Raw genomic sequence first — 22,150 nt, forward strand, 5'->3', positions numbered from 1 at the left:
ACCCAGAGATAACACTGCTAACATTTGTGCTCTATTTCTTCTAGACCTTTATCTATGAATGTAGAGACATATATGCAGACATAGTTTTACCAAAATGGGATGATCCTGCATAGTGCTATTTTGTGACCTGTGTTTTTCACTAGGGGTAAATTAAGGACAATGTTCTGTGCAGCCTCATTATAAATATCTGCAAGGTTATCAGTCATGTGAAGTTGGCCAGTTTTCAGAAGGCTATTTCTGGGTGGACTGAGAGTCCAGTATGTGGACACTCCAAATCTGGGCTTTTTAATTTGCTGCGTGCAGGACCTTCACTAAGCAGGATGCTGTGTTCCAGACCCTGGGGAGATAACATCTGGGAATGCATTGAACATTCCTTCTGTCCCTGTTGAACCTATGTCACTTATTCCATAGCTACAAATATCTCCTGCCTGTCCCCTGCCCTCAGCTTTCAGGTCCACCACCACCAGGACGACACCACTGGAAGCAGAGGGCTTTGCTGGGAAGAACGTCTGCATGTCCGAAGACCCGGGCTCCCATCTGGGCTCTGCCACGTGCTGTGTGATCTTTGGCAAATCACTTTCCTTCTCTGCAGAACAGAAGTAATATTCTCGAGGCTGCCTATTTTATGGAGTTATTTTATTGGAAGGCTCAGACGAGATTATGATTATGAAAGTAGTATTAAAATATAGAGCATTGTGTATAAGTTTGTGTTGTTAAATTCCACCCTTTTAACTAGAAGTATCAGAAAGAAAGGTAGACATTAAATCCCATTGGTCCAGCTTTTTTCTAACATTGGCTCATGAAGCTAACCCTGCCCTCGTGCACTCTTCAACTTCTATGCACTAATCTTTAAAACTGAAGGCTCGTTGCAAAGTTTAAGAGCACAGAGTGTTGGCAGGGAAAAATGGAAACTCTGCTCACTCTCCTGCACAGCAGGGGGGAATGTGAACTGGGACAACCTGTTTGGAAAAGAGGTGGCGTCCACTAAAACTGACCCTGCAGTTTACACGAGAGCCCAGAAAGGCCTCCCGCTAATTACACAGTGAACACAAATGCATGGATATATTCACCAAATGACATATTATTAGAATGTTCACAGCAGCACGGTTTGTAAGAGCCCCAAACTAGAAGCTAGCCTGTCAGCAGTGAAATGGATAAATTATAGTATTGTCCCACATTAGAATACTATACAGCAATGGGAAGGAATAATAGTCCACTGCATGCAACAGTATGAATCAATCTCATAAACACATTGAGCAAAAGAAGCCTGACAAAAATAAAAGCATACACTTGGTTCACTTAAATCTATGAAATAAAAAATCACCCCAAAACTTAGTGTCTCAGAACAATGATTTATTATTTTTCATGACTGTATGAGATAGCTGTGATTTCTTTTCTGATTTCATCTGTGGCTGAACTTGGCTGCAGCTTTGGCGGAGCTGCAAAGTCCAAGGGGACCTCATTCACATATCTGCCTGGCTCTTCTCCACGAGGCCTAGGTCACCTTCCTGCCATGGAGATCTCAGAGCGCCATTACAAGAGGGTTAGAGTGAAGCTGCAAGGCCACTGAAGCCCTGGCCTCACGAGTTGCTTAGCGCTTGTTCCCCTGGCTTCTATCAGTCAAACGAAGTCAAAAGACCAGTGCAGATTCAGGGCGTGGGGAAATAGATCCTACCTACTGATGAGAAAAAGTCACACTGCAAAAGGTCGGACATACAGGAATGGGAGAAATTTGTGGCCACATGTTCCATCTACTACAATACAGTATGATTCCATTTATATAAAGTAGAACAGCAGACAAAACAACTTTGATGTTACAAATTCCTTGGCAGATAAGCCTGGAGGAAAGTATGAGGGAGGCCATCTATGGTCCTGGATATATTACGCTTCTTTCCTGGTTACTAGTGTGTGCAAAAAGCTACAAACTTAAGATGTCTGAAGTGGTATATGATTGCATACTTGAATCAAAAGTTTAAAAAGTATAAATTGGCTTTAAAAGAATGAAGTTCATCTCTCTTTCAAGTCACATTTCAGCCGGGCAGGCTGTTGGAGCAGCTCAGCTCCTTGAGGTTATTTGGGGCTCCAGCTTCCTCCTTTCTTGCTGGTTCATCATCTTGTCCTCATCTGAAGAGTTGACGCTGTGGCTGGCAGTCTGCACTCTAGCTAGTGGGAGGGGACCCAGAGGGGTAATCCTGGACAAATATGCTTCTTTCAAGTGAATGAGGTGGAAGTTATACACATCATTTCCACTCACCACCCACTGCCAAGAACTAACTCTCAGTGCCATGCCTAGCTGGGAACGTAGTCGTAGCTGGGCAGCTGTGCCCAGGAGAGCTGCCAACTTCAGGAAACAACTAGCAGTCAGCATATTTTTCATGATGAAGCTGTTCTTAAATAATTATGTTCTCAAAGGCTCCTCAGAAATAGCTTAGTTCCCCTTTTTTCAGTATTAAAAGCCTAAAAACACCCAGTGACCTGAGTTTTATACTTCTGTTTTCCATGCCAACATGAAGGCATTAATAATCATCATTCCTTTCCTTAAATACATAAATATATTTCAATGATAAATACACAAGATACAAATTTATTTAAATTTTAAATATATAATTGGTCAGATCCAAGAGCATACACACTTTCCTGGAAAAAAATCAACTGTCTTTGGAAAAATCCCTCTAAAATGAAGTGTTCGTGAATGAAGGAATGCACTTTAGAGCCTGTATCTTAGGTGCTGAGGGTTCCGGTTTAGAGCATACAACACTAAAAAATTCTACAAAAAAATTTACATGTATTAATCCCTTTTCTACTTGAAGTGCACAGATGAGGCATTTCTCCATCAAGCACATGTGTCGAGTTTAGGGAGACAACGTTACTGGTAATAGAACCCTAATTCATCAGAGGCCTACTGTAAGCTCCCTCTCACAGCAGCCTGTTCCTCCTCCCTGGGGCCCCCTCTCAACCCGCTTCCTCAAATTTTCTGACTTACTGCCTCTTTCCCCTCCTAGAAGAAAGGGTCAGCTGTAGCACTAATAGGTGCTCTGGAACTTTCCCTGCGACACCGGTCTACTGCTCCGGGGCATCTGGCCAGGAGGATCTCCTTGGAGCCACCATGTTCATAACTGGTCTAGAAAATGCACCGACAATGTCATGGTCTATACATTTCTGAGGTGAACTTTGTGACATCAGCCAAAGGTGATGGGAAAGGGAGGAAAGTAATCCGACTTTAAGTCAGGCTGACCCAGGTTCAAATTTCAGTTCTTTCCCTTCCTACCTATATGTGCGACCTTGGGCCTCAGCTTCCTCATCTGTGAAATGGGAGTAACAATAAGACCCGGAGTGAGAATGAATGTATTCAGCCGTGTGTAGGTGCTCAATGAAGCAGCGTCCATGTTCACCACCGCTTTGTTCTGTCAGACTGCCAAGATAAAAGGGGACGCTGAACAATGACTAAAAGCTCAGAAAATAAGATCTAAGGAGAATGGATGGAGGAATGGTAAATGTTTCACGTGGAAAACAAGAGGATTTAGTCTGGACATAGGGCAACAAATACCAGTGGCCACCACATACAAGCACCTACTACCTTGCCTGGCATTTAATACAGTTCTGCTCAGTCCTCCGAACAGCCCTGTGAGGAACGTGTGATTATGGCCCCATATAATAAATGAGGAGACAGATTTCACAACTTGTTCAAGATCATCCAGCTAAATGGAGACGTGGAGACCCATGCAGGTTTGATGCTTTGCAGCAGCTTAAGATTCTCCTCCCCAGTCAGTGGAGACAGCTTGGGGGAGCTGGACTTACACAGGAGCAGGAGGGAGACAGGAAGATGGCTGTCAGCCATGGGCATCAGGGTCAGGCAGGGACCAGAGAGGACAAATGCAAAATCTTTCTTTGGCTGGGACTCATCGGAAAGGGGATCCTCAGGCGGCAGGTGCCTTAGGCATGGGCTTGCCTGAGGGCAGCAGGAACTGTGAGCACCAGGTGGGGACTAACCTCCTGGGAGCCACGCAGGCACCCCTGAGCACCTGCCCCTCCTCACTGAGGGGGGCTCAACGGCCAGCGCACAGTGGAGTCCACACCTCTACTTTTTCTTTATGTTCTATCATCACTGCAGACATTCCCTTTGCCTCCCTCTGTCCATTCCCTATAAAAAATGTACATAAAACTAAATAAAAATATTAAATGTACAAATGAAAAATTTTAAGCCTTGCTCTGGCAACCTCTCCGCTTTCTTATCCACAGCACCAGTTTGGTAACTCCTACGATTCTGGACAAGGCCCTTGGGATTGTCAGCCTGCTCAAGCCATGTCGGGTCTTATTTTCACACAACCTCTGCACCAGTCCAAGAAGGGACCAGGAACGAGCAGGGGTCGCCGCCCTTTCTGCTACTATTCTGAGTAGAAGCCAGGGCTTTTGCTTTCTTGCCCCAACTTTGCTTCTTCACATTGCTGAGGAGCGGTGATTGGAGCTTAATCTCATGCCTGCAATCTATTTCCTCTATGGAGCTGCACTATTCTTTCCCATGTAAACCATTTTGAACCAAGCAAAACAGGGTTTCTCTCCCCCTTGCTTTTTCTTCTTCTGATGAGACATGGAAAAGGTCAGTTCAAGAGACTTGGGCCCTGCATCCTGACTCTCACAGAGACCTATCTACCGGTCACCATTTAGAACCATAAACTTTCTTCTTTGAAGAGAAGCCCCAAGAGCTCACTAAAACTTGCATTTGGATTTAACTTAGATTGAGAACCTTATATTAGTCCATGTTTCTAAACTCTGCACCTGGTTTTGAACCAGGGGCCTTAAACTGAGTTCTAACACTGATACACCTTCTAAAGTGAACCTAGGGAAAGAACACCAGCCCCACATCACCCTCCCCTGAGGATAACATGGAAAAACACAAAGCCACACTGAGAAAGGAGGGGCCGCGGTTTGACACTGTCCCGCAGATGTCTCCCGGCCTCAGAACACCGCCACTTCCCGCAGCTCCAGCCCTCGGCTGTGGCCCGCTCTGAGCAAGTGAATTCCTCTGCTGAAACTTGCACACAATAAGGAAACGGTGTCGCCCACGGCCAGGGAAGTCAAGGGTCCTGATCCATCCAGAGACAAGGTGAACAGGCAGGCTGGGGGAGGAAGTGGGTGACCAGCAGCTTAGGCCAAGAGTGCAATATCATAAAATTCAATGCCTTTGTAAGACATCCATGTAATTAAAGCGTGTGCTGTATGTATCTGACCCAGACAAGAGAGTTGTCACATGCTTCAGAGGAACACGCTCCAGCGGGGAAGTCAGGACTTGGATCAACCCCAAGACTTCAACTATTGAGAATGGCACACAGACCAAACAGGACAGATATATAACGACCTAGAAGTATGTACAGTCACTTGGGGCCTCACTGGCAAGGACGTGTTAAAAAATTGCCCTCAGTGACCTGCCCTGAGAACAAAGCAGGGTCAGGGCAGAGGAAAACAGACAGGGATACTGATTTTCAGTTGCTGGCTTCCCAGGGTCTTGGTCCCTTCAAGGCAAAGAATAATGGGGGAACCTGAAGGGCAGTCTCCCAGCTGACCAAGTCTCCCTCCATCTGCATCTCAGGGCCTTCTCAAAACAATGGGCACACCTCTGGTGGGCAGGGCAGCACTTCTGATCTTGTTCCCCCTGGTCTCAGGTTCATGATCACTGAGTCTAAAAAGCTGCTGCTTCCACCTCCCACAAAAGTTACACCTGGGTGACTGGAGAAGGCAGCTCCGGCGAGGGCACAGGGGGCTGTCCTCACTGTGTAAGTTTAGCTTCTGTGCCACCTGACCTCCTCTCGCCTATTTTCTCTGAGGGAGCTACCCACCTCTCCCCTGCTGGAACCTTAGTTTCTAGAAGATTACTGTAGGAGGATTTGGTTTGAGGTTCTCGACGTTAATATTGGGCTGGCCGAAAAGTTCATTTAGTTTTTCCCATAAAATAAGATACATTTTTCATTTGTACCAATAACTTGATTGATTTGGATATTTTGCGTATGGTGGCTATCTCCCACGTGGTAGAACATTGATTGTTCTCAATTAATGTCTTGATTTGATCGCTATCAACTTTAACTGGTCTAACCCATCATGAAGCATCATCCAGAGGGAAATCTCCAGAACGAAACTTCGCAAACCACTTCTGCCATGTTCGATGGGTCACAGCACCTTCTCCAGACACTGCAGAAGTCTGTATGCATCTCAGTTGTGTTTTTACCTCTCTTGATATAATATAGGATAATACACTGAAAATGTTGCATATTTTCTTGCATCTTCAATATTAAAATGGCTACACAAAAATTCACCAGTTTTTGTAATATGCAGGCTGATATGATAGCTGTCACAAGACAATCTAACAAAGTTGTTTCAAATAAAGGTAAAGACAATGAAGCGCTACTACAGCCATCTTATGGAAAAAAAACAAACGAACTTTTTGGCCAACCCAATACCGGCAGAACCCTGTGTCCAGGACAGAATAGCATGGAGGCGGTAGGGTGCTGATAAATCGGCTCTCTGGTAGGAAAAAAGAACTTTTAGTCATAGCATTTGCCAAATGTTGTGGTGTAAATACTCCCACTATAGCGCATTAAATATTCCTGAGTATTTAACAGTCAGCCATTAGGAGCTGGATCAGCGTACCACTGCACCGAGAACTCTAGGGAGCTGTGCTCCCTAAAACATTTTTTCTCTGGAGCTTTGACATGTCAAGGCTTTACTGTGATTTTGAACCTTAACTGCAGAGTCAAAACAGGGCGGAGCCTTTCTGAAACTACCCTTACTCCACCTTACCCCCACTGAGAGCTGAGGCTCTCAAGTTAGTTCCTGGAAAACAAATTTTAGAATGGCAATTTTTGTTCTCTTTTCCAGACATCTTGAGCATCACAAGTTATAACCTGATGAGGAATTTCAAGTGCATATAAAGAATATAAGAGCCAAATATACGTATTTGAGTTCTCAGAGAAGAGTCAGTACAATATGGTACAAGGAGTTATGCAGTAATGGCCTCTGGCCAGAGCTTGAACAGAGATCTGGTATCTGGTGTCATGTCTTGACCACTAGGGGGCTGAACAGTGTGGCAGGACATGTGCGGCCGTGCTGAGCAAAGGGAAGAAATTTTTGAAGAGTCCTTTAGGACTTCATGTATCTTTAAGAAGCACTAATAGCAGGTTCCTTACCTCCAGTATCTTGGTTCCAAATCTTCACCTTGCAGTCATGTGATGAGGTAGCAATTACAGGCCTCGAGGCCAATGCTCTTGGTAGAAAGACACAGGATGCAACAGTCTGGAAATGCCCCTTGTACTCACATATTCTGTTCCGCGTCTGCCTTAGGTCCCACAGCTGCGAAGTAATGGCATACATAGGCTGGCTCATACAAACACATTTCTCCAGTGTCATTCATTGGTACCTAACGCTCCTCCATCTCATGACCCACCCGTCCCCTCCACTTACCTTACTTATGCAGCTACCTCTTATCTTTACCCATCCCATCCACACAGCCAACCGTCCATCCATCCATCTAGTGATTATTTTGAGTACCAACTATGTCTCAAACAACCCTGGTTAAGGATGTGCCAGAAGGGTGGTTGTCTTCCTTATTAACATCATGGTTAGGGAAGTGAAGCTCTAAATCCTACAGCCTAATGGGACAGTGTGAGGTTACCTACTTTCTCTGACAGCTCAAGAGCTACCTTATATCAGCCTGTTGGTATCTGTGGGTCCTGTCGGGACCTCACAGGCAGGAACACCTTCTCATAAGTACACACAGGCTCAGACCTTCTGAGTTCATGCGTAGTCACTACACCTTGGTATATGAAGACTAGAATCTATAACAATGGAGGCGCCAGACCATCAGTCCTACTCTTGCTGATACAGATCAGACCACACCTGGAAAATAATGGTCAGGCAGGAGATCAAACTCTGTTGGGTCCAAAAAATAATAAAATCACTGGACACCATGACATCTAAGGTACAGCTGTAGGAGCTAGAAATGCTTAGTATGGAGAAGAGATGCTACATCAGCAGCCTGGGATTTAAAACCTTGACCCAACACTTACTAGAGGTGTGGTCTTGTACAAGAAATTTCAGCTTGCTAGGTCTCTATTTCCTCAGCTGTAAAATGGGAATTATAATAATGCTTAACTCACAGTAGTTGCTTTAAGGATTAAATGAGATAATGCATGGGAAGTGCTCAGCCCAGTGCCTAGCACAGAAGAAATGTTTAATAAAATGGGAGCTGTAACTGTTCTATTTGGATACTAGATAACCCCTTTCTCTGATATCCTACAATTAAGAATCCAAGGAACTCTGGAGGAGCCTTGACTGACACTGGGGCTCCAAACTTCCTAGAGCACTTGATCCTCCCTTACGGCAAACACCTGCTCTGTGAGAAGCACGTGGTTCTTCAGCTACTCCTTCCCCTTTCTAAGCTCTGCTGGGAGGACAGACATTAGCAGCTGCTTCAAGGTATCCTCTTCCTATCCTGACTCTCATCCCATTCCTCTTGCCTAGGCCAATTCCGAAAGCCCTAGGCTAATGGATGTTTCTTGAAGGAAACATCTGGAATGCAGAGGATCGCTTACAGTCTGCACTAGGAATAGGCCTGGGCCACTAGGAGACCCGCCAGTGCAGCCCAGTACAGGCAGGAGGCCAGAGTAAGGTATCTGCTCATCAGCAACCAGACATCTAGACCCCGCAAGAGCCCTCACCGTGGTTTCGCAGCCTTCCCCTCCAAAGCCGCTGCTGCAGGACATGCACCTGCATCCATCCTCACTGACCTCGCAGTAGGTCTGAATGTGTTGCCTTGTGGGAAATGTATGAGCTACCTGCAGCCCCCGACTGTCCCATAATCTGAAAAAAATTATAGCAAAAGTGAGTTTATAGTAAATGTGTCAGAAATACATCTATAATCACCTACAAACAAAAGTCTTGGCTCTCTGCGGCTTCAGAAAGTCAGAATCGAGTCATAATATACCCCAAACAGCAGCATGAACCAGATCAGTCTTGGAGACTCCACAGCTGGCAGGAAATAAGGAGATGACATCTAAGTTCTTTCTATTTTGAGATCTAGTTAATAGAAATTTAGACCAAGCATCTTAATTGTACAAGTTAATTTGTTACTTTGGTCTTTTGGGATACTGCTTTCAATGGACAAAAGGATATTTCTGTGTCTCTGATTTTAAATTTTTTAAAAAGATACTTATGAGAGTACAGAGGAGCAATCACCTTTCCAGATTCAGATACAAAAGATTTACAGGCCTTGGCCAACCTGGGCCATGGGGTTCACTGGGAAGTATTTTTTTTTTATCTCTTGTCTCATTCCTACCTTTTTCTAAGCAGAATCTCTTCTGAAATCCAAAGTTTCTAGTCATGCCTCTGGTCTACAAACAATTTACTTCCCTGGACTCCCCTGGCAGTAATTCTGACCCTGCTTCCCCAGGGACGGCTTCCCCTGAGGGCTGAGTGATTGAGAACCTTAGGAACCCAGCAGGGGAAGAAGTAATCCCAAACAGTCTGAAGGAGTGGGAGGAGCAAGTGACTGATAACGAAGTTAATCTGAACACTTCACACAGCAGGAGGGGGAAGAATCAGCTGCTTTGAAACCAATCAGAACAGGCTTTTCCCCTGGCCTGATTGGCATTCACCCTCTCTACCCAGATGACTCCGTGGGGCCAGGTCAGAGAGGCCCCATCACCAGAGAGGGGCAGAGGGGCAGAGGGGCAGAAGGCCCTGGGAAGGGCACAGCAAAGTAGAGAAGCAGAGTGGGAACAGCGTCATGGAAGCTCAGGAGCACAAGCCTTCACCGGAAACACCTTCACTGCTGCTCAGTTAGCCCACCTGATGGTTTTATCTTCAGAAGTCTGTAGTACATATGGTTCTCGGGGGACCCAGCACAAGTGAGTGACCTAGAAGAACATAATTTTCCAAATGTCTCCGTACCAAATCATTCTTCCGCTGTTATTCTTGTCGACTGTGATAAACAGCATCTCTGTACCACTTCCCAAGGATGCTAAACTGGGAAATTTGATTTAGAGGGAGGGGTTTATCTTCTGGCCGATACCCACCAGCCACGCTCTCCTTGCGTCTGCTAGGTTATCGGTGCCAATGGGAGCAGCTGGGCCAGTTGTCAGTACCCAAACGCATGCAGGCACTCTTAGACTGCCTGGACCCCAAACATGGTAAAGACCTGCTGGCCTGGAGCAGCTAAAGGGAGCAGCCCCTGTTCTAAAGCAGGACCCCTGACACCCTAGTCTAGGCCACCGAGGGTTCAGGAAGTGCTTTTCCTTCGCTTTATCCCTGCAGTCCCCTGGTGCACAGGCATGAAAGACTTTCTAAAACAACCCCAAGTAACAGGATTTTCCTTTTTTCCAGGAACCTCCACTAATAGGGAAGGCATAAGGCAAATATATCTTGCCATTGACAAGATTGGAAAAGATAACAATGACTAATATTTGATGACCACTAAAGAAATTCTCCCCATTTTATAAATGAAGACGCTGAGACTCTAAGTAAGTTTCTTGGGATAACACAGCTAAAAAACGACGGATCAATGATTTGAACCTAGATATGACTGACCCCAAAGACTGTGGAGCTTATATACCAGTTTGCCACCAGAAAACACTGGTTTTCATAAACAGCAAATTATACCGAAAGCAACATGTAACACCTATTTCTCCACAAGTTTTATATACGGAACACAGAGCTTAAGCTGTGAGCTCCTAGGAGGACAGAGACTGTCCTTCGTTACTAACCCTGCCCTAAGCAGAGTGCCTGGCCCTCAGAAGAAATAAATAACTGTATTTTGAAGAAATAAGTGAGGACACCATTTAAGATTCCAATATAAACTAGTGGAGTTGTCCCTGGAGCAAAGACTTTAAGAGATCATTTAATTCAAAACCCTGAGAGGCCGGGGTCTGACGGAGAGGTAGGGGTGAGCAGTAATGAGGCCCCAAGCCTCCAATACCTGGTCACGGGTCTCCTGACCTTTTGCCCAGGCCCTTCCCCTCACCCGTCGTCCCTTCTGCTGCCCTGCACTGTTGCAAGTTTGAGTTCATACCAGGTTCCTGGAGACTGAAGCTCTCTCCACACACTGTCCGGTCCCCACATCCCACAGAAGTAGGGTGTTGTCCCGAGAGCCAGTGCACAGCTGTGACGAGTCTTTGGAAACAGTAGCAAGAAGTTGGTCCATGAGTTGGACTTGGAACAGGGCTTTTCAGAAAGTACAAGGGCAGCGGGAAGAGCTCTGCATTGCTTACCTGGACTCACGGCCAATCCAGTGACCACCAGGGCATGGCCCGAGAACTGCTGCCTTGGTTGTGAGGAACCGTGCAAGTCCCACATCATGACCATCCTGTCCCGAGAGGCGCTGAAGAACTGGTTTGATCTGGGAATACAGGCTATCTGCTCAAGAAAAAAGCCCTGGTGTGCTTGTTTGATTGGACTTTGAAGTGGGAAAAAGACTCGGGGATAAGTGTGTTAGAGCCTACCATTCTCGCTTGGTCTGGTTCAAACTGCACTATGTCTGGCAGGTAAATAGCCTATTCCGTGCTATGGAATTGTGGCTGAGGCTGCGTTTCATTATGATAGTTTGCCTCCTAATTTTTGGTTCATGTAGGTGAACTACAGAGAATCATATAAATTGGTATTCTCTATCATTTTTGCTGGAAACTCACTCTACTCTGTAAAGCTATTTAACAAATTAATTTTTATTTCACTATTGTTGGCTTTTAAAATTTTTCCCCAACTATATTAGAAAATTCCTAAGCATACAGTCTGTCATTTTTCTAACTATTGTAAACACACAGTAAGCCTTCAATGCATGTCCCTATTGAGTTAAGATCGGTCATGGAGAATTACTCTTTATTTACCACCTGAGCTAACAAAGGCTAAATAACAAAAGAAAAATTATGTCGAATATACCTGTACCAACACCTAAGTGAATGGTTTGCTCTGCTTCACAGCATCAGATATAAAGCCTTCAATTTTCTTTTAAGACTGAATATTCAATCACTCTTACTATCTAGAGTTATTAGGTATTCCTTTATTCAGTTTCAAATTCGCTCCCCGATAATAATCAGTGGACAATTTTACCTTGGTGATTTCACGTTCGTGTCCTTTGAACCTTTTCACCACATTTCCAGTCTTCCAGTTATAGGCCACAACGGTCTGCAGAGTCATTAGAATATTTTAATTTAACTGAATATTCATTTAACTGAAACAAGAAGCCTTTACTTCATTCTCTACCTAAGTTCTCACTCTCGGTCAAGTGCCTTGCATCAAGCACTAGAGTTCTATTGTGTCCCTCCTCACATCTCTGTACTTTTGAGTTTCTGGCTTTTCTCCTGATTGTTCCTCTGTCTCTCCCCAGCTACTGGGCCACTCCTCTGAGACTTATTGATAGGTCTGAGGTAATACAGCCTAAGGAAAATTGATTCCGGTTGAGGTTCTGGCTGTAGATGCTCAAGAATTCCACATGGGACTAGATTCCCCACCCCCCTCATTGTATTGTACTTTTATTTTCTTAAAATTTATCATCTTCTTAATCACTTGTAGGTATACAGTTCACTAGCATTAAGTATATTCCCATTATTATGAAACAGACTATACTTTTTTTTTTTTAATTAAAAAAAATCCTCATTCCTATCCCACCTGCCAGAGAGTATTCTTGTTAAAATTTTCTTTCCATTTTTTTCCAGGTATACACTGTATTATTTTGCTGTAAGCAATTGTCCCTCTTAAAGGGATTTCAAATACATTCTCTAGCCCAGTCTCCGTTGTTCATTGTTAAGAGAGTAAGGAGCATGTTAGCACTTGACCTAAGTCCCAGTTTTTCACTCTACAAAACAGAGATGCTGATTCTTGCCCACCTACCCCTCACAGGTGAGGCCCATATAAATAAAATTTCATATGTCTAAGATGATATAGATTTTAAGACAAATGCTGCCAGTTAAATTATGCTTTATTATTAATTTTCAAGTGCATACAGATTTCAGAAGTATTAAAATGTGAAAATGCGTGCATCTGAAAGTCAGTGAAATACACTGTGAAAATCTGAAGACTCTAAACGGCTATTGAAAATGAGAGGCATTATTAATCACAAAAAAACCAACATATTTGCTACCAATATCCTACCTGTGAGTGCTGTGATAGCTCCAAACGTGAGGGAGAGAAAGCAACAAGACCACATTTTGACAGGGAGCGGAAGCACAAAAACACAGAAGGGAGGAATCCCAAGATGCACCAATTTAGAGACTTTGCCAAAAGAGCAGCACAGAAGAAAAGACTAGAAGGCTCCTTTTGCTGACAAATAACTCCTGTGTCTGTGTGTAGGTGTGAAAACGGATTGGCTGGAATAACACTTGTCATTTATAAAAGGCATGTGGTGGCATAGTGCTAAGGATCTCACCATTTAATCCTCACAGGTGGCCTGCGGGGTTGGCATTATTATCCCCACTTAATAAGAAAAGAGACTGAAGTTCAAGAAAATTAAAGGACTTGCTCCAAGTAAGACACGGGACCTAAACCCAGTCTAGTTCTAAAACCCCATTTTTACACCACCCAACAGTGCTGCCAGAAATGAAACACCAGCGCTTGCTTCCCAAACGCCTTCCTTCTCTGCAATAAGCTGGCTCCCCGGGGAGCACTGCAAGCCCCACCTTATCTTTTCCTCCGGAGACACAGAGGTCTGAGTCCAGAGCGGCAACAACTGAGACCGTATCCGCGTGAGCTGGGCTATATTCTTGAACAGCTCGAGTTTGAATTCTCTCTTCTATAATCGCATCGGGCCTGCAAAAGAGAGGACGGAAAATGAGAGGCCCAACGGTATGGGGGTGCACGGAGGAGCAAGGAGGGTGTGAGCGAAGGTAGCCACTCAGGCCAGGCTGAGGAGAAGGATGGAAAAGGAGACCCACTGGCATTGCCGGAGTGGTGTTACTAACTCTGCAGATGCGCAGAATGACTGGGTCTGTCTGATAAAAGGGAATCCTGAAGCCAAGAAGCCAGGAGTCTTTACTCAATCTAGAGGTTATTCAAAAGATGCGGGGCATCTCTCTGTGTGGCTGCAGACAATAGCTGCTTCTTATCCAAAAGAAAACCGAGCGAACTGAAAGTTTAGGAAAGGCCATCAATCCTTGCTCTGGGCCTTCTCTTTCTGTGGCGGAGAATTTTAATGGGGCGTGATAAAACTCGGGATCCCAAGGTAGGACTGGGTACCTGTATTTGTAAGTGCTGTGTTTGAGTTTGCTTTGCAGTTTCCCCATCGTGGCGCAGAACCTACACAAATCTTCTGAGGAGGAGCTCGTTTCAGATGGCACCTGAGGAGCAGCATCCCTTGTGTCTGCTGGAAGCTGGGTTCCCTGTTCAGTGGGAAGAACAATACCTGCTGTCAATTTGGTTAGGTGCAGTGGGGGTAGTATGGTGTAGGGGGTCAGAAGGCGCCGCCCCAGGATGTGCTTCTGTGGTATGTGGCCTGTTTTGAGCTAAAGGCAATTTTAGCTTCGGGCTCAAAAACAAACAAACAAACAAACAAACAAAAAACCCTTCTGCACTGCCCCCCTTAACTACCTAGAACTTAAATCAGGGCCTTGCCTGTAAGAAGGTGTTATCAGCAACAACATTTCTGACCCACCTGTATGTCAAGGCTCACTTTTATTTATTGAACATCTGTTCTTATCATCCCCCAATGACCCTTTTAAGACCCCAAGGTGCATTACCGCATCCTTAGCTCATATCCGATCCCCCCCTGTTATCTCTGAACCTCTCCTGCATGTGGGTTCTCCGACACTCTCATGTACGTGGGGTTCCCATAAATAACAAATTTGGTTATTTTCTCTTACTAGTATGTATCATGTCTATCTGATTATGAGACCAGCCAAAAGAACCTTGAGGGTAGAGGAAAGTGTGTTCCTCCCCCACAATGGTCATGTAAGAACATCCTTTTTAAAAATTTATTTGTATTCTTTTTTTTTAAACTTTACTTATTTTCAGAGAAAGGGGAAGGGAGAAAGAGAAGGAGAGAAATATCACTGTATGAGGGAAACGTCAGTTGGTTGACTCTCGCATGCCCCCACCCGGGGACCTGGCCTATAACCCAGGCATGTGCCCCAACAGGGAATCGAACTAGTGACCTTCGGTTTTGCCGGCTGGTGCTTAATCCACTGAGCCACACTAGGCAGAGCTCTTTTTTCTTTAAAAGACTAATTAATTGTATGCTTCTGCTTTTCCTTCTCTCCCTACCTCACTCTTATGGCCCTGGGAATGAACCCTACAATAAAGCATTAGCAGATAAACAAAAACAAAAGTAATATGAAAGCTCTCTGAGGTCCCCAATAATTTTTAAGAGTGAAAGGGAATCCTCAGGCCAAAAAGTTTGAGAACCACTGACCTAGAACTTAAATAATGTCAATAATGGATGATATGCTATATTAGAATAAAAAATTATTAAATGTTTTCTGTATTATATTGTCCCCAACAACTAATAAGGCCAGAACTAAAGAGAAAGACAGATGTTCATCCCTACACTCATTCAGGAAACACCTCCTATAGGTCCTCTACTGGTTAAATAGGGGGAGAAAAAGAGAGAAATCAGAAGATGTGGCCACTGTGGACATCTGCTGGGACTAAAGGTATGTGACTAGGGGCTAAGCTCAGCTACCCTGTTGTCCTTTCCAACTAACTGTTCCCTGAGATGCCAGAGGGTAAAGGGAAGTAACTGGGGAGGAAGGAGTACCCAGACCCCATGTCTTCTGGGGTTCTGCTGAAAGAAGTTTTAGGAGATGAGTTTCTAATGGGTACAAAAAGCCTAGTTCTATCATAGAAAGAAGTGTCTACAAGGAGACAGTAGCTAAAACTCACCAAGTATTCTCAATCATCTCATTATCATTAACAAATAAGAGTTTTCCAGAAGAATTTCAGCCTACATTTTGAGAAGCTGCCAGAGTTGACTCCTGAAAAGAATTGGTACCCAGTACAGAAGCACAATCAGGGGAAAGAATAGTGTTTGTGGCACCGAGAGCCCTGGGCTCTGCCTCACCTCACTACGTGTCCTTGAGTTCCTCCGTTCCCCACTCTACATCTCAGCCTCCCCATCTGTAAAATGTGACGTCAGACCAAATGGTTTTTAGAAGACAATGTGCTTCCTAAGAGGAAAGACTATATCCTATTCATCTTTGTACCTTACGTGGCTTGCACAGTGTGGAAAAGCATTTGTGCAGTAGTGAACCTCAAGTCCCTTCCAGTTCAGACATTCTAGAGTTCTCTATAATAAGCACAAGATGTGCAAACAGGAGAAATTCCAGGAGAGCTTGCAGAAAGCTTGGGATGTCGTATTGTTTGTAAATTGATAGAGATTGAAGGGCAGCCTATCTGCCAGCCTAACCCATTTTTCAACATTGTCATCAAACTAAGGACAGATGCCATTCATAGATCTAGGTCACTGGAAAATGCAGATGCTATAAATGGACTGTCTCTGCTTAAAACTGATTGGATGCTTAGCTGGTGTCTCAGAGAGCCATACTCCCCACCTGAAGAATATTCATGGAACATCCTAAGGAAAAAACAACTTTTAGAATCACTTACCCCAAACCAATAGGATCTTCTTGGTGAGCTGCGGTATTCAATGCTTTGTAATGTTTATATTTCGGAAAACAGTTCAGGCAGCCACTTCCTAATCTCTGTAATTAGTGAAAAGATGCTTAAATTAATCTCTTCTCTGTCTAAGCATGTTTGCACTGAAAGAAGATTTACAAGGTAAATCAAGGACCTTGCTAATTAAAGAGATAGTTAAGTGTCGTTTTCCCTCACAAAGAAAGAAATCTTACCAAATTCAAAGATTTCTAGGGAAAGTATACCATAATGTTATACTTCTATTTAAACATGCAAAATAGAACATATTTAAATGCATCACTAAACATGTTTATTTTACACATAGTACTTCTGTTCATCAAACATCTTCAGAGGTGACTGTTTATTCAGAGCGCACCATTTTTGTGAAAAAGGCAATTCCTCCTGTTTAAAATAATGCTTTAATTAGTATGAATCATAGAATTTTAGATGAAAGAGCTTTGCAAAATCACATAAAAACCCTTAAAGATCTGGAGAATGAGGACAGAAATATTACTCAAAATTATAACTAGGTAGACCTCTTGACTTCTAGTCCAGAATTTCCATCATAAACATCTACAAAGAAGAAACCAGTTTTATTGCATTTTAACAGCTCTATTCTAAGGATTCAAATAAATAAATTCTAATTATTGATGGACAGCATAGCTTATTCTCAGAATTAAGAGCAGCACAGAATAGTCAGAACAACATTAGACTGACAGCATTGGCACCATTTGGGGAGGCTGGGTCTGAATTACTGGGGCCTTGGACAACTTGCTGAACCTCTCTAAGTCTCCGTTCCCTATGTGTAAAATGGGATAACTCTACAATTGGACTTCTGTGAAGATTAAAGTTAGCATTTAAGATGTGCCGAGGACTATTTTAAGTGTTTTATACTTAACTCATTTAATCTGTTCCACAAGCCCTTGGAATATTCTCATTTTGCAGACTAGAAAAGTGAGGCTCAGAGATGTTAAATAACTTGCCCAAGCTTACAAATAAGTTGCAAATAAGTTGTAGAGCTGAAACTTGAATCCAGGTAGTCTGACTCCACAGGCCTTGCTCTTGACCATCATACTATACTGCATCTCTACAAAAGGTAGTACTGTACATATAAAGCCCTCAGTTCAGCCTGGCAAACCATTGGTTATAAATGATGGCTACTAACATGATTGATAACAATACTGGAAATAGCAATTTCACCCTTATTACTACTGCTTTTAATACACATATATTAAACCTACATAAATATACACAGAGAACAGTTACAAATGGATATGTAAGTCTGGCGGATATTAAACTGAAGACAATTTTGTCTTCCGACCAGAGTGATTTATCACCCTAAGGCTAAGAATTTATTACGTTATATACCAAGGCAATTTAAAATCTCAAAAACAAAGTATATGTACTTGGATAGTATCCATGTTGTAATTTGAGTTGACAAATCTAAGAAATAAAAATGAAAATACTATTCAGTTATCTTCCAGTTTATATTGTGAACAGGTAGCAGAGTTGAGAGAAGGGGCAGTGTCTTCTTTATTGTGTATCTGTGCTTTAAGCATAACCTGGAAAAATGATTCAAGGCAAGTATCTGTCGAATAAATAAAAGAATGAATGAATGAATGAATCACATACTAAGGTGAAGAGTCTGTTTGGCAAGAAGATGTTTAAGGATCCAAAAATATAAGGGTCCTTTACAATTGCCAAACAGCAAATCCTTCATGGAGTAGTCACCCTGCCCCATTCAATTTCAGGACCAGAAAGACGGCAAGAACTTGGGAAAGCTATAAACTCAATTATGCTTCTGGATGTTCTTGTTGGTTCCTGATGGAACTGGGCCTAAATATAAATCCCAGGATCTATTTCTGCCCCAATTTGCATTCCAAAGACCCTGAGATACCCAACAGTCACCCTAAACATAACTCAAGAGAAGTGTCTTTTAGCTCTATAGTGCTATATTCCTTGATATACTCCACCATATATCCAACTATCACTTTCCATGAGGACTCAGAGGGCTGTGTCTTGCTAAAGGTCACACAGGGGCCGAGCTGGGAACCAGACCTCATTTCCTTAGAGGCCTGGTCCACTGTTTATTTAAATGCTGATTTCACCTGGCCTGGTAGCTCAGTTGGTGAGAGTATTGTCCCCATACACCAAGGTAGGGGATTCTATCTCTGGTCAGGGCACGTACAAGAAGCAACCAATGAATACGTAAAAAAGTGGAACAACAAATTGATGTTCTTCCTTTCTTTAAAAATTCAGTAAATTAAAAAAAAATGTTTTTAATAAAATAAATCGCCCTCCTCTCTCGCTGCACACATCTAACCTATGCTCTGGGAGACCAAGTGTAGGCATGTAAACCAAAGCTCAAACACAAAATCACGGTAGAAGCATGTGGGAGATGGTCTAATTCAACCCTGGAGGAAATCGAAGACCAGAGGACAAGAGGGTCTTACGAGGACTCACACAGGGAGCCAGTACTAGGCCAGTTTGCAAGGCTGTCCCAAGCTGAGGACAGCGCGTGTGCAGTTTTCCCTTTCTGGCTCTTCAGATCACAAATGCCCCTCGCCCAGTACACGCGGACGGCGAAAGCTTATTTTTGATGTGTGCTTGGTGGGGAAGGGCGCCCAAGAAGGGAATCCAGCGCCACCCAATTCAAGCCCAGCCCTCGGAACTCTCTCCTCCCTTCGGCCAAGTGGGCGTCTGCGGTGCTGTGAGCGCGAGGGCTCCCACTATTCCGCCCACCCGCCCCCCGGGCTCCATACCCACAGGCCGGGTGCCCAGCCGCGAGCCGAGGCGAGCGGGGAAGCCGAGCTGGAGGGCGTCCGCATCTCCGCGCTCTAAAGCCTCCCGAGCCTCCGCCCCTAGCAACGAGGCGCGCGTCGCTAGGGTGGGGGTTCCGGCGAAAAGTCTCCGGGCGCCCTCGCCGGCTGCTGAACTACGGTTCCGCTTCGCTGGCTCGACGCCTCGGAGGGGCCTCGCCGAAAACGCCCCACCCTGCTTTCTTAATGTAGCAATGCGTTGATGAGCTTCCTGAGGAAATGACAGCTATGACAAATACCACGCTGCCAGAGAATCTATATAGTGTAAGGGAAGCGGGTGCAACAGAAATAGTTACAGAGAGAACCCTTAAATATCATCTTTTAAATTATTATTCTTCCAGATAGAGGTGCTGAATTATTTCTTTGGAGTTTCCCCTGATTCCACCCAGACAGAGAACCCTCCTCTGGACGCTTCCCCAAGTTCCTCATTCCCCTAGTCCTTTCATTCTTTCTGTCATCAAACCTTTACGGCCCACTACCATAGCAAAGAGATCCCTCAGTACCTTCTTGAGATCCAATGGTAAGACTGTTTTAGAAACTAACAGCAGCTACAAGACAAAGTTTTTGCATGTGTAATCATATTGCTTTCAGAGTCCATTCATGTCTGTGCCCCTAGTTATGGTACAGGGCTTGTTGAACGTTTGTTGAATGAATGAATGAATGAATGAATGAATGCAGAAATCTTAGCTAACATTTCTTTTGCACCCTTGTAGGCACTTCCTGAACTGCTGATCTCTCAGCAGACTGCCTTCGGTGAAGATTTGTAAAGGTTCATAAAGTTAGGTGCCTGTGGAAACAGAGATGGGATTGGCAAGGGAAATTTCCCTTTACAGAATATCAAGATTGTCAATTGGGCCTATCTTCCCCAGATAGGGAGTCCCCTCCACAGCATCTTTGGTGGAATTCCTCTAACTTTTGTTGACGTTCCCTTGATGATGCACTCATTACCTTTTGGTCACTGGCCTGTTGTTAGACTTCCTCTTGTCAGGATCTGGGATCTTCCCCCATCCCTCTTGTAACCTGACCTTACTAACTCAGTTTCTCTCCCTGTATCAGCCTGGCAATCTTCAACCAAGAGAGACTGATTGCTTTGCCCTGGGGCACTGGGCTAGGCTCAGTTCAGCAACAGTTGACTTAACCGGATCCCTGCCCTCAAAATGATTCAGCTCTGGAGATGTAGCGCCCCCGCCCCCCGAATATGCTTTAGGTTTAAGGCAATTGAGACTTCTAAACTGGTATCTCTAGCCAGACTTTCCCCAGACCTGTATGTCCACCTGCTTCCTGCCCATCTCCACCTGGGTATGTAAAAAACACCTCATCCTTGACATGACTCACACTGGAAACATTATCTTCCCCCCAAACCTGTTCTTCCTCTTTTCTTTCTGAGTGCAGGCCACTACCATTCACTAATCAACCATGACAAGGCTATAGGAGTCATTTGTAAATTTGCCCTTCCTTCCTCCTCCAGACTGAATTAGCTATCCTTCGTTTATGCTTCCAAAGCCCCTCACACGATCCCCAACATAGCGTGATTCTTCATTTACTTGTCTCTCTCACTTCCCTGTGTGCTCCATGTGGGCAGTGGCTGAGTCTTCTTTACACCTGTATATATTGCTGATGTCTAGTACAGCACTGCAACAGAACATTCCACTCTGATGGAACTGTTCTATACCTGCTTTGTCCAATATACTAACCCCAAGCCACATGTGGCTATTGAACACCTGAAATGTAGCTAGTACAACTGAAGAACCAAACTTTAAATTGTATTTAAATTTAAGTAGCCACATGTGGCTAGTGGCTATGGCATTAGACAGCACAGATCTAGCACAGTACAGATCCGCATTGAGTATTTTTGAATAAAGAATGAAAGGGAAGACAGTTATAGACAGTCAATTAGGACACAAGGTAGAACGCTATGGGTGTAAGGAACATAATTTCATGGACTCTATTCCCCTCAACCTAGCACTATCAATGCCTCCCATTCCGCCTTATATAAATATAATCCTAGTTTATGGCTCTTTACTACCTGAACTGATTTTTCTCTCCTGGACTTGCCCAGTTTGATATTGTCAGTCCTCTGAGCCCTCTGGAGATGAGATCTGGTCTCATCCAGTCTGGTCTGGTCTGGTCTGGCCAGAGCAGAAAGGACTCTCTCTCCTTCAGGGTCTGGACTTCACTCAGCACCCCCATGTGGTCTGAGTTTGTCTGCACTGGCAGGCTGCCAAATTCTTAAAGGTGACAGTTAATGTTGGTTGTGCTGTGAAAACGTCACAGGAGAAAAGAAGCCACAGCATTGACCGTCTTCTTGTCAGTCCTGGAAATCGTGCAAACCCCAGTCAGATGACTTTCAGCCCTGACACTAGAGACGTTGTTGGTTGCTTGGATGAGGGTCTGAAGAGGAAGGAGGCATGAGGACGGAGGAAGGCAGAGCCAGCGGTAGACCAGGGCCCGCCCCCACGCCCGCCCCCCACCAGGCAGGCAGACAAGGGCTGGGTCTGAGGTTGAAGAGCAGAATTGAGGGACAGTAAAGGCCAGGGGAGAATGGTTCTTTCCAATAGACTTTTCCAAGTGCTCACTACCACAAAGTTAAAAAAAAAAAGTCCCAAACCAAATGTTATAAATGAGCAAGGGAAGTGGCAGATTACAGAGCAGAATTTACAGATAATCCCAACTTTTTAGAAAATAAGTACATTCCTACCGTATATCCTGTGGTAAGTCCCAGTTTTTAT

General features: G+C 44.3%; 1 protein-coding gene across 2 annotated transcripts; it reads right to left on the reverse strand.

The window, feature by feature from the left end:
* Positions 1–1,477: 1,477 nt before the first annotated feature.
* WDR31 (WD repeat domain 31) lies at positions 1,478–13,785 on the reverse strand. Of its 2 annotated transcripts, XM_090275968.1 has the most exons (8): positions 13,656–13,785; positions 12,091–12,165; positions 11,256–11,400; positions 11,057–11,157; positions 9,838–9,905; positions 8,709–8,850; positions 7,179–7,341; positions 3,203–5,117 (listed from the first exon to the last, which is right to left on the reverse strand). In XM_090275968.1, exons 3-8 carry the CDS (start codon positions 11,347–11,349, stop codon positions 4,957–4,959), a joined length of 729 nt encoding a protein of 242 aa, XP_090132094.1. In that variant the 5' UTR covers positions 11,350–11,400; positions 12,091–12,165; positions 13,656–13,785; the 3' UTR covers positions 3,203–4,956. The 2 variants fall into 2 exon arrangements, with proteins under 2 accessions (XP_090132095.1, XP_090132094.1); XM_090275969.1 differs by lacking the exons at positions 3,203–5,117; positions 12,091–12,165; positions 13,656–13,785 and adding an exon at positions 1,478–2,192 and having other exon boundaries at positions 11,256–11,396.
* Positions 13,786–22,150: the final 8,365 nt, after the last annotated feature.

The sequence above is a fragment of the Furipterus horrens genome, unplaced genomic scaffold (assembly GCF_987537825.1).
Source record: "Furipterus horrens unplaced genomic scaffold, mFurHor1.1.pri manual_scaffold_4, whole genome shotgun sequence".
NCBI classification, from domain to species: Eukaryota; Metazoa; Chordata; class Mammalia; order Chiroptera; family Furipteridae; genus Furipterus; species Furipterus horrens.

Excerpts from the sequence above, each read along its gene's own strand:
- WDR31 (XM_090275968.1), bottom strand. The coding sequence starts at position 11,349 with ATGGTCATGATGTGGGACTTGCACGGTTCCTCACAACCAAGGCAGCAG. Across the intron at positions 9,906-11,056 it reads CTTCAGTCTCCAGGAACCTG|GTCACTCACTTGTGCTGGGT; the intron begins GTATGAACTCAA and ends ATGTTCTTCTAG. Across the intron at positions 8,851-9,837 it reads TCTGAAGATAAAACCATCAG|ATTATGGGACAGTCGGGGGC; the intron begins GTGGGCTAACTG and ends AATTTTTTTCAG.